This window comes from Pelophylax lessonae, assembly GCF_965119305.1.
Source record: "Pelophylax lessonae genome assembly, chromosome: 9".
In the NCBI taxonomy this organism is placed as follows: Eukaryota; Metazoa; Chordata; class Amphibia; order Anura; family Ranidae; genus Pelophylax; species Pelophylax lessonae.
Window position 1 is genome coordinate 263,546,907 of NC_138776.1, and position 15,248 is coordinate 263,562,154.

Consider the following 15,248-nt stretch of genomic DNA (forward strand, 5'->3'; position numbering starts at 1 on the left):
ATTGATCTGGTCAGTTGTCATAGTTTGGTGTTGTGATTGCACCCAGTTCCACCACAGATCTCTTTTAAACTTTGAAATGTTCAACTGACATACACTGCTCCAAAGAATGAAAGGAACACTTTGAAAACACATCAGATCTCAATGGGGAAAAATATCTTGCTGGATATTTATACTGGTGTGGACTGGGAAATGTGTTAGGATCTATACTGGTATGGACTGGGTAATGTGTTAGGATCTATACTGGTATGGACTGGGTAATGTGTTAGGATCTATACTGGTATGGACTGGGTAATGTGTAATGCCCCGTACACACGCGTCGAAAATTGGCAGGGAATTTTCGGCCAACGTCCGATCTGCCGATTTTCGGCTTGTTAGTATGATGCTTCCCACAACCAACTCCGACTTTTCGGCCGAAAAAAATCTGGTGTGCAGGCTATAACATTTTTGTTGGCCGTCAACACAACGGCCGATTTTCGTGCAGTCAGTGCATATTTCGCCAGGGAAAAATCTGATGAGCAAGACTGGGCATGCTCAGTGAAGAAAAAACACAAAGAAAACAAACCAACACATGACATCACTTCTGAAATAGATTTTTGTTGGCCGAGAAAATTCGTGTGCAGTCTAGGCACATTCCCACCAACAAAACACAACTTGGACAAAAGTCGGGCGATCGGTCGGCCGATAATCGTTGCGTGTGTGTACGAGGCTTTAGGATCTATACTGGTATAGACTGGGTAATGCGTTAGGATCTATACTGGTATGGACTGGGTAATGTGTTAGGATCTATACTGGTATGGACTGGGTAATGTGTTAGGATCTATACTGGTATGGACTGGGTAATGTGTTAGGATCTATACTGGTATGGACTGGGTAATGTGTTAGGATCTATACTGGTATGGACTGGGTAATGTGTTAGGAAGGAAAGGATGCCACATAGTTTGATGGAAATGAAAATTATCACCCTACAGAGGGCTGAACTCAAAGACACCCCGAAAATCAAAGTGAAAAAATGATGCAGCAGGCGAGTCCATTTTGGTGAAATGTCATTGCAGCAACTCAGAATGGTCCTCAGTAGTGTGTATGGCCCCCACGTGCTTGTATGCATGTCTGACAATGTCGGACATGCTCCTAATGAGACGACGGATGGTGTCCTGGGGTATTTCCTCCCAGATCTGGACCAGGGCATCACTGAGCTCCTGAACAGACTGAGGTGCAACCTGGCGGCATTGGATGGAGTGAAACAGAATGTCCCAGAGGAGTTCTTTTGGATTTAGGTCAGGTGAGTGTGGGGGCCATTCAGGGGTATCAATTCCTTCATCCTCCAGGAACTGGCTGCATACTCTCACCACATGAGGCCGGGCATTGTGCACCAGGCAGAACCCAGGACCCACTGCACCAGCATAGGGTCTGACAATGGGTCCAAGGATTTCATCCCAATACCTAATGGCAGTCAGGGTGCCGTTGTCTAGCCTGTAGAGGTCTGTGCGTCCCTCCATGGAGACGCCTCCCCAGACCATCACTGACCCACCACCCAACCGGTCATGCTGAACGATGTTACAGGCAGCATAATGTTCTCCACGGCTTCTCCAGACCCTTTCACGTCTGTCACATGTGCTCAGGGTGAACCTGCTCTCATCTGTGAAAAGCACAGGGTGCCAGTGGTGGAGCTGCCAATTCTGGTGTTCAACGGCAAATGCCAATCGAGCTCCACGGTGCCGGGCAGTGAGCACAGGGCCCACTAGAGGACGTCGGGCCCTCAGGCCACCCTCATGAAGTCTGTTTCTGATTGTTTGGTCAGAGACATTCACACCAGTGTCCTGCTGGAGGTCATTTTGTAGGGCTCTGGCAGTGCTCATCCTGTTCCTCCTTGCACAAAGGAGCAGATACCGGTCCTGCTGATGGGTTAAGGACCTTCTACGGCCCTGTCCAGCTCTCCTAGAGTAACTGTCTGTCTCCTGGAATCTCCTCCATGCTCCTGAGACTGTGCTGGGAGACAGCAAACCTTCTGGCAATGGGACGTATTGATGGGCCATCCTGGAGGAGTTGGACTGCCTGTGCAACCTCTATAGGGTCCAGGTATGGCCTCATGCTACCAGTAGTGACACTGACCCCAGCCAAATGTAACACTAGTGACAAACACTCAGAACCTGTAAAACCATTCCGATTTTGGAGGTCGTCTCATTGTTGCCCATCTAGTGCACCTGTTGGTAACAACCCCCTCTGCTACTTCACTGACCAGATGAATATCCCAGGGGTTTCCCTGACTTGATGCTATACGTTGATTATAAAGTGTTGAGCAGTGTATATGAGTGTGGAAAACTCTTGGTAATTTTTCTTGTCTTCTGACAGACGGACTCTGTGGTGGGAATAGAAGGACATCGGAGGAAGATGTGACTACAGAAGATAATGACATGGCATCTTCTCCAGAAGTAAATCCCGTTCCTCATAATATACATGACAGACCTCACCATTGGAGGAGATCATTGGAATCTCCTGATACTTCACATAGTCCTCTAATATCTGACAGTGCCGACGGGTGCGGGAAACCATCTCATCTCAGGGAATCTTCTTTATACCATAAAGGGGTTCATACAGGAGAGAATTCATTGTCATGTTCAGAGTGCGGGAAATGTTTTAAACAGAAAAGAAGCCTTCTTAGCCATCAGAGAATACATACAGGTGACCTTCCCTATTCGTGTTCAGAGTGCGGGAAATGTTTTAATATAAAAGGAAACCTTCTAAAGCACCAGAGACTTCACACAGGGGAGCGTCCCAATTCATGTTCTGAGTGCGGGAAATGTTTTAGTAGAAAAGCAAACCTTCTTCGGCACCAGAGAATACACACAGGAGAGCATCCCTATTCATGTTCAGAGTGCGGGAAATGTTTCAATCATAAAGAAAACCTTCTTAGCCATCAGAGAATACACACAGGTGAGCGTCCCTATTCATGTTCAGAGTGCGGGAAATGTTTTAATACGAAAGGAAGCCTTCTTAGCCATCAGAGAATACACACAGGTGAGCGTCCCTATTCATGTTCACAGTGCGGGAAATATTTTAATGAGAAAGGAAACCTTCTTAGGCATCAGAGAATACACACGGGTGAGCTTCCCTATTCATGTTCAGAGTGCGGGAAATGTTTTAATAATAAAGAAACCCTTCTTAGACATCAGAGAATACACACAGGTGAGCGTCCCCATTCATGTTCAGAGTGCGGGAAATGTTTTAATACGAAAGGAAGCCTTCTTATCCATCAGAGAATACACACAGGTGAGCGTCCCTGTTCATGTTCAGAGTGCGGGAAGTGTTTTAAGGATAAAGGAAACCTTCTTAGCCATCAGAGAATGCACACAGGTGAGCGTCCCTATTCATGTTCAGAGTGTGGAAAATGTTTTCAGAATACAGGAAACCTTCTTAGCCATCAGAGAATACACACAGGTGAGCGTCCCTATTCATGTTCAGAGTGCGGGAAATGTTTTAAGGATAAAGTAAGCCTTCTTAGCCATCAGAGAATACACACCGGTGAGCGTCCTTATTCATGTTCAGACTGCGGGAAATGTTTCAAGGATAAAGTAGTCCTTATTAGGCATCAGAGAATACACACAGGTGAGCGTCCCTATTCATGTTTAGAGTGCGGGAAATGTTTTTATCAGAAAGTAAACCTTTTTAGCCATCAGAAAATACACACGGGTGAGCGTCCCTATTCATGTTCAGAGTGCGGGAAATGTTTTAATCATAAAGTAAGCCTTCTTACCCATCAAAAGAATACACACTGTTGAACGTCCCTATTCATGTGCCAGGTGCGGGAAATGTTTTTTCAGAAAAGAAACCTTCTTAGCCATCAGAAAATGCACAGGGGTGAGCTTCCCTGTTAATGTTCAGAGTGTGGGAAATGTTTTAATCATAAAGTAAGCCTTCTTACCTATGAGTGAATACACACGGGTGAGCGTCTCTATTCATGTTCAGAGTGCGGGAAATGTTTTAATAAAAAAAGGAAACCTTAGCCTTTAGAGAATACACACAGGTGAGCGTCCCTATTCATGTTTAGAGTGCAGGAAATGTTTTGCGTTCAAATGTTTACTTGTTAGGCACCGGAAAGTTCATACAGGCGAGCGTCTCTAATCTTGTGCAGAGTGCGGGAAATGTTTAACTAAGCAAGAACACCTACTTACACACAGGTGAGCGCCCTTTTTATGGGATGGAAAAAGATCACTGTAACATGCATTAACCCACAGCAGCCAATCAGGATTTATCTTTCACTGGTGAACCTTCTTAGAAGGGGGGTGAGTTAAGACCTTGCATTGATTATAGGGTCCTCAATCGCATCACGGTCAAGAATGCATACCTGATGACTGGCTGCTTAATTTTTTTGCTTCTTTTGATTTATTGAAGTAGCCGGATTTTTATTGGTCCAACCAATGTATGATTATTAATGCATTTGACACATTTGTTAATTCTATTATAAAATATTTAAGCTTTATTTTATTCATATCATTACTGTGTGGTAATCGCTTATTCTGATCTTGTCCAATAAAAACGCTTCGTACAATATTCTTTGCCGAGTCTTCTTTTTTACCAATGATTAGATGATCGGTGATTGGAATGTGATCAGTTCATAGAGAGTCATCCATTGGGGTTTTATTAGTGAGATGGAGAGTGGAGAAGGCACCACATTGACAGCCATTGGAGGCCCTTTCTAAAGCCCTAAACTTTTTGGCAACCTGTCTATGACATTAGTCTTCCAAACTCTATCTCACTGAGCTAAGGCCAGAAGAGTTCCAGGAGTTCTTCTCTGTCCACAGTTCCCAAACCAAAAGGAGACATCCACCACATCTTCAATCTTAAGGTCCTAAATGTCCTCAGCTGGGCCCAGGAGTTCCGCATGTAATTCACCAGGTCATAGCCTCTCTCATTATCAGGGAGACTTTTTTCTTTGACTGCCCCACATACATGTACTGCTGTGGGGCGGCCATTCTGCGCAGAATCACATACCTGTCCGTCATCTGCATATTGTCAGGTTATATCTATATAAAATGATAAAATTGATGAAATATAACTTTGCCGAATGTGAATCTGACCTTTGTCTGACACGATTTATTCAAGGGCAGGAAGAAAAACCTTGAGAGGCCGGGCCCCATACAACTATATTGACCAACCCTTAACAGTGCAAATGAAGCTACAGTCTTATGTAACTAGTCGGTCACAACTGACAATACTAAACGGTCCCCACCTTCCAGGTCAATAAATAAAAAGATGTGATAGGGATTTGAAACCCAAAGGTTAAAGATGAAACTTCATTAAGAAAGAAACAAAGCAATAGACTGTCCTCATCGTTCTAAGGGTGAAATTATCTAGCCCTGGGACATCCAGTATTGACTCCGCTGACAATACAAGCCTAGCTCAAAGTTGGTGACTAATTATTGGACGTGTATGCATGTGTATATATATTAGAGCTGCACGATTAATCATATGAAAATCGCGATCTCGATTCACCCCCCCTGACGATCTAAACCTGACATATTATCGATTCTTTGCATACCTGAGGGAGCAGAGAAAACAGCTGTGGAAAACTCCCAGTAACTATAAACAAAATGATTACATTGTATCTTTCCTCCCGCAAACGCCTATGGCTCCGTTCACATGTAGGCGTTTTGGGGCGTTTTTGGGGCGTTTTTCTGCTCTAGGATCAGCTCTCAAAACGCCCAACAAGACAAATCCTATTAATTTCAATGGCCCCTGTTCACATCTGAGCGTTTTGAAGCTGTATACAAAACGCCCAACGCTCAAAAAAGTACATGAGCTTCTTTTTGGGCAGATTACAGGCGTTTTCCATTGATCTCTATTGAATCTAAAAACGCCTGCACAAAAATCGCGGTAAAATCGCCGCAAAAATCGCGGTAAAAAACGCTACGCTCAGGTGTGAATGTAGCCTATCAGCATTATCTCCCAGTAACTATAAACAAAATGATTACATTGTATCTTTTCCTTCCCTCTGCCAGGGAGAAAGGAAGTTTAACCTCTTAAAGACTAGACCTTTTTATGACACTTGTTGCTTGCAAGTTTAAAATCATTTTTTTTTGCTAGAAAAGTACTTAGAACCCCCAAACATTTTATATATTTTTTTAGCAGAGACCCTACAGAATAAAATGGCGATTGTTGTAATATTTTATGTCACACTGTATTTGCGCAGCAGTCTTTCAAACGCAATTAATAAACTTTAATGAATAATAAAAAAAAACGTAACAGTAAAGTTATCCCAATTTTTTTTGTTACACAGAGAATCGTGATCTTTATTAAAAATCGTGATTCTCATTTTGGCCAGAATCGTGCGGCTCTAATATATATATATGTATATACAGTCAGGTCCATAAATATTGGGACATCTGCACAATTTTAATCCTTTTGGCTCTATACACCACCACAATGGATTTGAAATGAAACAAACAAGTTGTGCTTTAACTGCAGACTTTCAGCTTTAATTTGAGGGTATTTACATCCAAATCAGGTGAACGGTGTAGGAATTACAACAGTTTGTATATGTACCTCCCACTTTTTAAGGGACCAAAAGTAATGGGACGGATTAAAGCGGAGTTCCACCCTCAGAATCATTTTTTAATCAAAAATAGGCCATTAATATTAATACATCTCGCTTGACAAAACCGCTATTTGCATATTTATGAGTTGAACAGTGTATTTTAGTGAAAATCTTACTTTTAAAATTGCTGCCTGTGCGTTGCCATCTTTACTAAGGGCATCTGAAGCCGCAGTGTAAGACTTAGTGACCTTCTTCCTGCTTGCTGTTCATTCTGGCTACCCAGAATGCAGCAGGCAATCCCACACATGGGCAGTACTATGCTTTAGGCATAGTACAGGTTGCTACAGAGACGTCGGCTGAGGAGGAAGTTGCCGCCCTCTATATCCCTTCCCCCGCCTCCCGGAAGACACAAGTGCAGGAGACAGAGAGAGAGAGGAGGAGTCAGACATAGACACACACAATGCAAACTATTCATTTTTTGTAAGGAAATACAGTTTTTCTTCTTTATTCATCCGCACTTCCGGGTCCGGCCGCCTATAGGCGATTATATCACTCTGCGATTGGCAAGCGCTCCTGGGATATCGGCGTCGTGTATCCCAGCAGCCCTTCCGAATCGCCTAATGATGAAATTTTGTGTTATTTCCAGACCGGTGTCCTGTGGAATAATGCATGGCGGGACGGAACGGATTATTCTTATGTGAGATTCATAGTGAGAAATGGCGGAATATTATCTGATTACAGAACAGTCACATTAAAGGGGCACTCTCACCGCACGGGGACACTGATTTAAAGGAGAACTCTCATGGGGACACGGATGTAATATACGAATATTAAAGGGGAACTCTGACTGGAACATTGAAGAGGAACTCTGACCGGAATAATAAAGGGGAAATCTGACCAGAATAATAAAGGGGAACTCTGACCAGAATAATAAAGGGGAGCTCTGACCAGAATATTAAAAGGGGAACTCTGACTGGAATATTAAAGGGGAACTCTGACCAGAAAAAATAAAGGGGAACTCTGACTGGAATAATATAGGTGAACTCTGACTGGGACACAAAAAGGGGCACTCTGACTGGGACACTGGGTGTAAAGGAGGACTCTGGCGGGGACACTGGATGTAAAGGGGCACTCTGACGGGGACACAGATGTAAAGGAGGACTCTGATAGGGACACTCTAGATGTAAAGGGGCACTCTGATGGGGACATGGAAGTAAAGGAGGACATTGACGGGGACACACTAGATATAAAGGAGCACTCTGACGGGGACATGGATGTGAACCCGTCAGGGTCTTCCTTTACATCAGTGTCCCCATCAAAGTTCCTCTTTATTGTTCCAGTCAGCATTACCTTCTAAATGTTCCAGTCAGCGTTCCCCTTTAATGTTCCAGTCAGAGTTCCCCATTAATGTTCCAGTCAGCATTCCCCTTTAATGTTCCAGTCAGAGTTCCCCTTTATTGTTCCAGTCAGCATTCCCCTTTAATGTTCCAGTCAGAGTTCCCTTTTAATGTTCCAGTCATAGTTCCCTTTCAATGTTCCAGTCAGCATTCCCCTTTAATGTTCCAGTCAGAGTTCCCCTTAAATGTTCCAGTCAACGTTCCTCTTTAATGTTCCAGTCAGAGTTCCCCTTTATTGTTCCAGTCAGCGTTCCCCTTTAATGTTCCAGTCAGAGTTCCCTTTTAATGTTCCAGTCATAGTTCCCTTTTAATGTTCCAGTCAGCGTTCCCCTTTAATGTTCCAGTCAGAGTTCCCCTTTAACATTAGATTCTCTCCCCTCTGCTCTCTGTCTATCGTCGGATAATGCATCCGACAAATTGCCCCGCCTCCGCCCCCGCCCCGCCTCCTCTCAGTGAGCTCTACGGGATGTAATGCTTTCAGTCACTGAGAGGAGGCGGGACGGAGTACGACTGAATGCAATACATCCCAAAGAGCTCACTAAGAGGAGGCGGAGCGGGGGCGGAGCACGGACTGAACGCAATACCTCCCTGAGAACTGGAAATCACACGAGATTTCGTCACTAGGCGAATTGCAAGGGCTGGTGGAATACATGTCCCAGGAGCCCTTGCGAATTCCCGAGTCACGTAATTGCCGAAAGCAGCAGGACCCGGAAGGTGCAGATTAATAAAGAAGATTAAAGGTATTTCCTTAAAAAAGAAATTGTTTACATTGTCAAAAGCATATTTGAAGGGGATTACATACATCTCAACTTGTAAAAATGGGTGGAACTCCACTTTAATGTGCATATTTTACATTTTATTATGATTATATATGGGGGGGAGGGGTCACCACTATTTGCACATTGCAGCTCTGCAGTATTTCTTACCTTTTTCAGAGAGGGTGACACCATCACCCCTGCCCGGATTGGATTTGAATTTAGCCGCCCCCATCCCCCCTCCAAGTTTTTCCTCTATCTTATCTTTCTAACATTTGGTAGCCCCATCCCAAAAATTCTAAAAAGTATCTTTATTTTTTTTTTTTCTATCTCATGGACGAAATGTGAGAAATAACATATATATCACACAATCATTCCATAAACACATCTCACATACACCGCATAGATCATTTCTAGGAAATATGCTCATAAAATAGTTTACCATTTGCCCAAAAATAAAAATAAAAAAAATACATCCCTGGATTTCATTTTAAAAATCTGGTCACCTTACAATATGGTCCACAAGGTGGTGACCTGACTTCTCTCAGATGGAACGCACAGACAGGAAGTGATGTAAGATACTGACAGGAAGTGATGTAAGATACTGACAGGAAGTGATGTAGGTCCACAGAGGAAGTGAAATCAGATATAAATAGGAATTTCGGAGGCGAGTCGGGAGGAAGTAGAGAGGAGACGTAGCTGGAAGTGGCAGCAGAGGAGGTAATAAGATATTATTTTCTATATATAATCTTTAACTACATAAAGAAAATGTTCTCCTTCCGTTTTTATGTGGGGGGAACAGAAACAGAGGAACGCATAACACTGAGAATCAGATTGCAGTCCCCCGGTGAAATCACATAAGTAGGATGAGCAGCAAAACTTCCTCCAGCTCTCTTGTAGCGCCCTCACCAGGCAGAGCCGAGGTACTCATAATCTATCTGGGGAAGAGGCAGAGCTCGGGGTGACCCCGACACTCACCTCTGGAAATATTCAGCAGCTTTCCTCCCTCGTCACTACTAACATTAATCCCATCCTCTGCCCCAACACCAACTGAGCCCCCACTCCTCACCCCCCATCTAACACCGCTGTCCCCCATTCCTCGCCCCCATCTAACACCGCTGTCCCCCATTCCTCGCCCCCATCTAACACCGCTGTCCCCCATTCCTCGCCCCCCATCTAACACTGCTGTTCACTATTCCTCACCCCCCCCCCCATCTAACACCGCTGTCCCCCATTCCTCACCCCCATCTAACACCACTGTCCCCCGCTCCTCACCCCCATCTAACACCACTGTCCCCCGCTCCTCACCCCCCATCTATCACCCCAGTTCCCTACTTCTCATTCCTCATCCAACACTGTTGTTCCCCTCTCCTCACCCCCCTTCCCACACTGCTCACCTATATTCCACAACCCCCACTGACACTGTTGTCCCCCACTCCTCATTCCCTTATTCAACATTTCAGATCTCCACTCCTCACACTCCATATTTGACGCTTCTGTCCCCCACTCTTCACCCACACCCAATGCTGCCACTTTGCTTTCTCTCGTGTCTCTCATGATATCGCTCTTATCGCTATTAATAAAGCACAGACCTGATCGGAGAGGTGAGGAGGATTTTGCGAGCTCACATGACATCACTCTTATTTCTCTTAGTAAAACACAGACCTGACCAGAGAGGTGTGGAGGATTCTCAGAAGATTCTTAGAAGAACACAAGGATCTCTACAAGGACGTCATGATGGAGAATCAGCCGCCCCTCACATCACCGGGTAAGAGGAGACTTTATTGTAAAGGAGAGAGCAGTACGGAGGATCCACCTAGATCCCCCATCATCTGATAAACACATAGAAACAATGTATTCAGTCAGTGTGTGTGTTTCCTACAGATGGATCCAGTAATGGGAACCCACCAGAGAGATGTCCCCGTCCTCTGTATTCCCGGGATTCCACACAAGTTAACATTAAAGAAGAGATAAAAGAGGAGGATGATGAGAATTTTGTAATGGAGAAGGCAGAGTACCAGGACACCATGGTGGAGTCATCCAGCTACAGAAATCCACCAGAGAGATGTCCCCGTCCTCCGTATTCCCGGGATTCCACACAGGAAGATCACACCATCCCTCACCATCATCAGGTGAATGAGAATGTAGGAGAGTGATCCCAAGCCATAAGAGATACCATTCTTCTATTATTATTATTTTTTTGTATTTAATATTATTTCTTCCATTTTGTTGGTTTAGGATGAAGATCTGATAAATGTACAAATTGAGGTTATAAAGGAAAAGACGTATGTGAGGGGTGATCAGCATTTTACAGAGGAGGTTGGGATGATGGACGCAGTTAAAGAGGAAGAAACTTCTCCAGATATCAGCTCAGGTAATTATACAAGAATGGGTTAAAGCTTACTTAGTGATGTTTGGTTGGGTGGTATCATTGATCTCGTTAGTTGTCATAGTTTGGTGTGATTGCACCCAGAAAAACATCATACTGGATATCTATACTGGTATGGACTGGGTAATGTGTTAGGATCTATACTGGTATGGACTGGGAAATGTGTTAGGATCTATACTGGTATGGACTGGGAAATGTGTTAGGATCTATACTGGTATGGACTGGGTAATGTGTTAGGATCTATACTCGAATGGACTGGGTAATGTGTTAGGATCTATACTGGTATGGACTGGGTAATGTGTTAGGATCTATACTGGTATGGACTGGGAAATGTGTTAGGATCTATACTGGTATGGACTGGGAAATGTGTTAGGATCTATACTGGAATGGACTGGGAAATGTGTTAGGATCTATACTGGTATGGACTGGGAAATGTGTTAGGATCTATACTGGTATGGACTGGGTAATGTGTAAAGATCTATACTGGTATGGACTGGGTAATGCGTTAGGAAGGAAAGGATGCCACATAGTTTGATGGAAATGAAAATTATCACCCTACAGAGGGCTGAACTCAAAGACACCCCGAAAATCAAAGTGAAAAAATGATGCAGCAGGCGAGTCCATTTTGGTGAAATTTCATTGCAGCAACTCAGAATGGTCTTCAGTGGTGTGTATGGCCCCCACATGCTTGTATGCATGTCTGACAACGTTGGGACATGCTCCTAATGAGATGACGGATGGTGTCCTGGGGTATTTCCTCCCAGATCTGGACCAGGGCATCACTGAGCTCCTGAACAGACTGAGGTGCAACCTGGCGCCATCGGATGGACTGAAACAGAATGTCCCAGAGATGTTCTATTGCATTCAGGTCCGGCGAGTGTGGGGGCCATTCCATGGTATCAATTCCTTCATCCTCCAGGAACTGGCTGCATACTCTCACCACATGAGGCCGGGCATTGTTGTGCACCAGGCAGAACCCAGTACCCACTGCACCAGCATAGGGTCTGACAATGGGTCCAAGGATTTCATCCCAATACCTAATGGCAGTCAGGGGGCCATTGTCTAGCCTGTAGAGGTCTGTGCGTCCCTCCATGGAGACGCCTCCCCAGACCATCACTGACCCACCACCCAACCGGTCATGTTGAACGATGTTACAGGCAGCATAATGTTCTCCACGGCTTCTCCAGACCCTTTCACGTCTGTCACATGTGCTCAGGGTGAACCTGCTCTCATCTGTGAAAAGCACAGGGTGCCAGTGGTGGAGCTGCCAATTCTGGTGTTCAATGGCAAATGCCAATCGAGCTCCACGGGGCCGGGCACTGAGCACAGGGCCCACTAGAGGACGTCGGGCCCTCAGGCCACCCTCATGAAGTCTGTTTCTGATTGTTTGGTCAGAGACATTCACACCAGTGTCCTGCTGGAGGTCATTTTGTAGGGCTCTGGCAGTGCTCATCCTGTTCCTCCTTGCACAAAGGAGCAGATACCGGTCCTGCTGATGGGTTAAGGACCTTCTACGGCCCTGTCCAGCTCTCCTAGAGTAACTGCCTGTCTCCTGGAATCTCCTCCATGTTCCTGAGACTGTGCTGGGAGACAGCAAACCTTCTGGCAATGGGACGTATTGATGTGCCATCCTGGAGGAGTTGGACTGCCTGTGCAGCCTCTATAGGGTCCAGGTATGGCCTCATGCTACCAGTAGTGACACTGACCCCAGCCAAATGTAACACTAGTGACAAACACTCAGAAAGATGAGTAGGGAAAATGTCAGTGGCCTCCACCTGTAAAACCATTCCTGTTTAGGAGGTCGTCTCATTGTTGCCCATCTAGTGCACCTGTTGGTAACAACCCCCTCTGCTACTTCACTGACCAGATGAATATCCCAGGAGTTTCCCTGACTTGATGCTATACTCTGATTATAAAGTGTTGAGCAGTGTATATGAGTGTGGAAAACTCTTGGTAATTTTTCTTGTCTTCTGACAGACGGACTCTGTGGTGGGAATAGAAGGACATCGGAGGAAGATGTGACTACAGAAGATAATGACATGGCATCTTCTCCAGAAGTAAATCCCGTTCCTCATAATATACATGACAGACCTCACCATTGGAGGAGATCATTGGAATCTCCTGATACTTCACATAGTCCTCTAATATCTGACAGTGCCGACGGGTGCGGGAAACCATCTCATCTCAGGGAATCTTCTTTAAACCATAAAGGGGTTCATACAGGAGAGAAATCATTGTCATGTTCTGAGTGCGAGAAATGTTTTAAACAGAAAAAAAACCTTCTTAGCCATCAAAGAATACACACAGGTGACCTTCCCTCTTCATGTTCAGAGTGCGGGAAATGTTTTAAACACAAAAAAAGCCTTCTTAGCCATCAGAGAATACACACAGGTGAGCGTCCCTATTCATGTTCAGAGTGCGGGAAATGTTTTAAACAAAAAAGAAACCTTCTTAGCCATCAGAAAATACACACAGGTGAGCGTTCCTATTCATGTTCAGAGTGCGGGAAATGTTTTAATAATAAAGGAAACCTTCTTAGCCATCAGAGAATACACACAGGTGAGCGTCCCTATTCATGTTCAGAGTGCGGGAAATGTTTTAATCAGAAAGGAAACCTTCTTAAGCACCAGAAAATTCACACAGAGGAACAGCCTTTTTCATGTTCTCAGTGCGGGAAATGTTTTAACCAAAAAGGAGTCCTTCTTCTGCACCAGAGAATACACACAGGTGACCTTCCCTATTCATGTTCAGAGTGCGGGAAATGTTTTAATCAGAAAGGAAACCTTCTTACTCATCAGAGAATACACACAGATGAGCATCCCTATTCATGTTCAGAGTGTGGGAAATGTTTTAAGCAGAAACAAAACCTTCTTTGCCATCAGAGAATACACACAGGTGAGCGTCCCTATTCATGTTCAGAGTGCGGGAAATGTTTTAATAATAAAGGAAACCTTCTTAGGCATCAGAGAATACACACAGGTGAGCGTCCCTATTCATGTTCAGAGTGTGGGAAAGGTTTTACTCATGAAGTAAGCCTTCTTACCCATCAAAAGAATGCACACTGTTGAACGTCCCTATTCATGTGCCAGGTACGGGAAATGTTTTAATCAGAAAAGAAACCTTCTTAGCCATCAGAAAATGCACAGGGGTGAGCTTCCCTGTTAATGTTCAGATTGTGGAAATGTTTTAATAATAAAGGAAACCTTCTTAGCCTTTAGAAAATACACACGGGTGAGCCTCCCTATTCATGTTCAGAGTGCGGGAAATGTTTTGCGTTGAAATGTTTACTTGTTAGACACCGGAAAGTTCATACAGGCGAGCGTCTCTAATCTTGTGCAGAGTGCGGGAAATGTTTAACTAAGAAAGAACACCTACTTACACACAGGTGAGCGCCCTTTTTAATGTTACGAGTGCGGGAAATGTTTTCCAAACAAAGGTTTATTTCTTAGAAACCTGAAAGTTCATATGGGCGAGCATCCCATTTCATGTTCAGAGTGCGGGAAATGTTTAAAAATAAAGCAAATATAATGAAACATCAGAGTGCACCCCCTGCTGGTACTACGGGAAATGGACGCTGGATTGTAATGGGTGGAACTGTTTAGTCCATAAACAAATGTGAAACCACCACAGTCCACTTGGGGTTGGTTTACACCCGCATCGCCCTCTGACCCGCTGTGGGGTTGGCAGGCAGCTGTTAGCCCTTATGTTAACCCTGTAAAGCCCACGCCAGTACGCCACAACCGTATGCATCGGGGCTTTTGCGGCACAACCCCATTCAGTTGAATAGCATTGCCCAATGTGACTGGGGGGTGCGAGGTTTGCAGCAGCCGCAAATTGCAGTGCCATGTGTACCGCCCGATCCGGCTGCCATTTAAGCTTAAGGGGGTGGTAAAATCATGACTCAACTGTCTACCTTTACCGATCCCTCCCCACATGAGGCAACAGGCAGGAAATCATGACAATACATGGGGCAAAAAGTGAGAAATTAAGACAAAACATGGGGCAACAGGTGGGCAATCCGCACAATACATGGGATAATAAGTGGGCAATCCTGACAATATATGGGGGATAAAACCAATGAAAATGGTGGCACTCCAACAGGTTATAGCGATGATATTTATTGCAGACAGTCAATACGGGATACAGAAAGGTGGACGCGTTTCACACGTAATATC

General features: G+C 44.6%; 4 protein-coding genes across 4 annotated transcripts in view; 3 read left to right on the forward strand and 1 right to left on the reverse strand.

Moving 5' to 3' along the window:
* Positions 1–15,248, forward strand: part of LOC309564430 (uncharacterized protein) — a gene marked incomplete at its 5' end in the record, with an annotated part of 504,148 nt that overhangs the window by 140,280 nt on the left and 348,620 nt on the right. The gene's annotated exons all lie outside the window — the stretch shown is intronic.
* LOC309563902 (uncharacterized protein) overlaps positions 1–15,248 on the reverse strand; it is a gene marked incomplete at its 3' end in the record, with an annotated part of 281,290 nt that overhangs the window by 61,687 nt on the left and 204,355 nt on the right.
* Positions 1–15,248, forward strand: part of LOC309562808 (uncharacterized protein) — a 400,807-nt gene that overhangs the window by 33,082 nt on the left and 352,477 nt on the right. The window lies entirely within an intron of this gene.
* The window catches only part of LOC309563904 (uncharacterized protein), a gene marked incomplete at its 3' end in the record, with an annotated part of 68,930 nt that overhangs the window by 15,904 nt on the left and 37,778 nt on the right, over positions 1–15,248 (forward strand). The window contains 2 exon segments of the mRNA XM_082268537.1: positions 2,510–3,755; positions 3,757–3,797. Coding sequence (XP_082124663.1) covers positions 2,510–3,755; positions 3,757–3,797 — 1,287 coding nt within the window.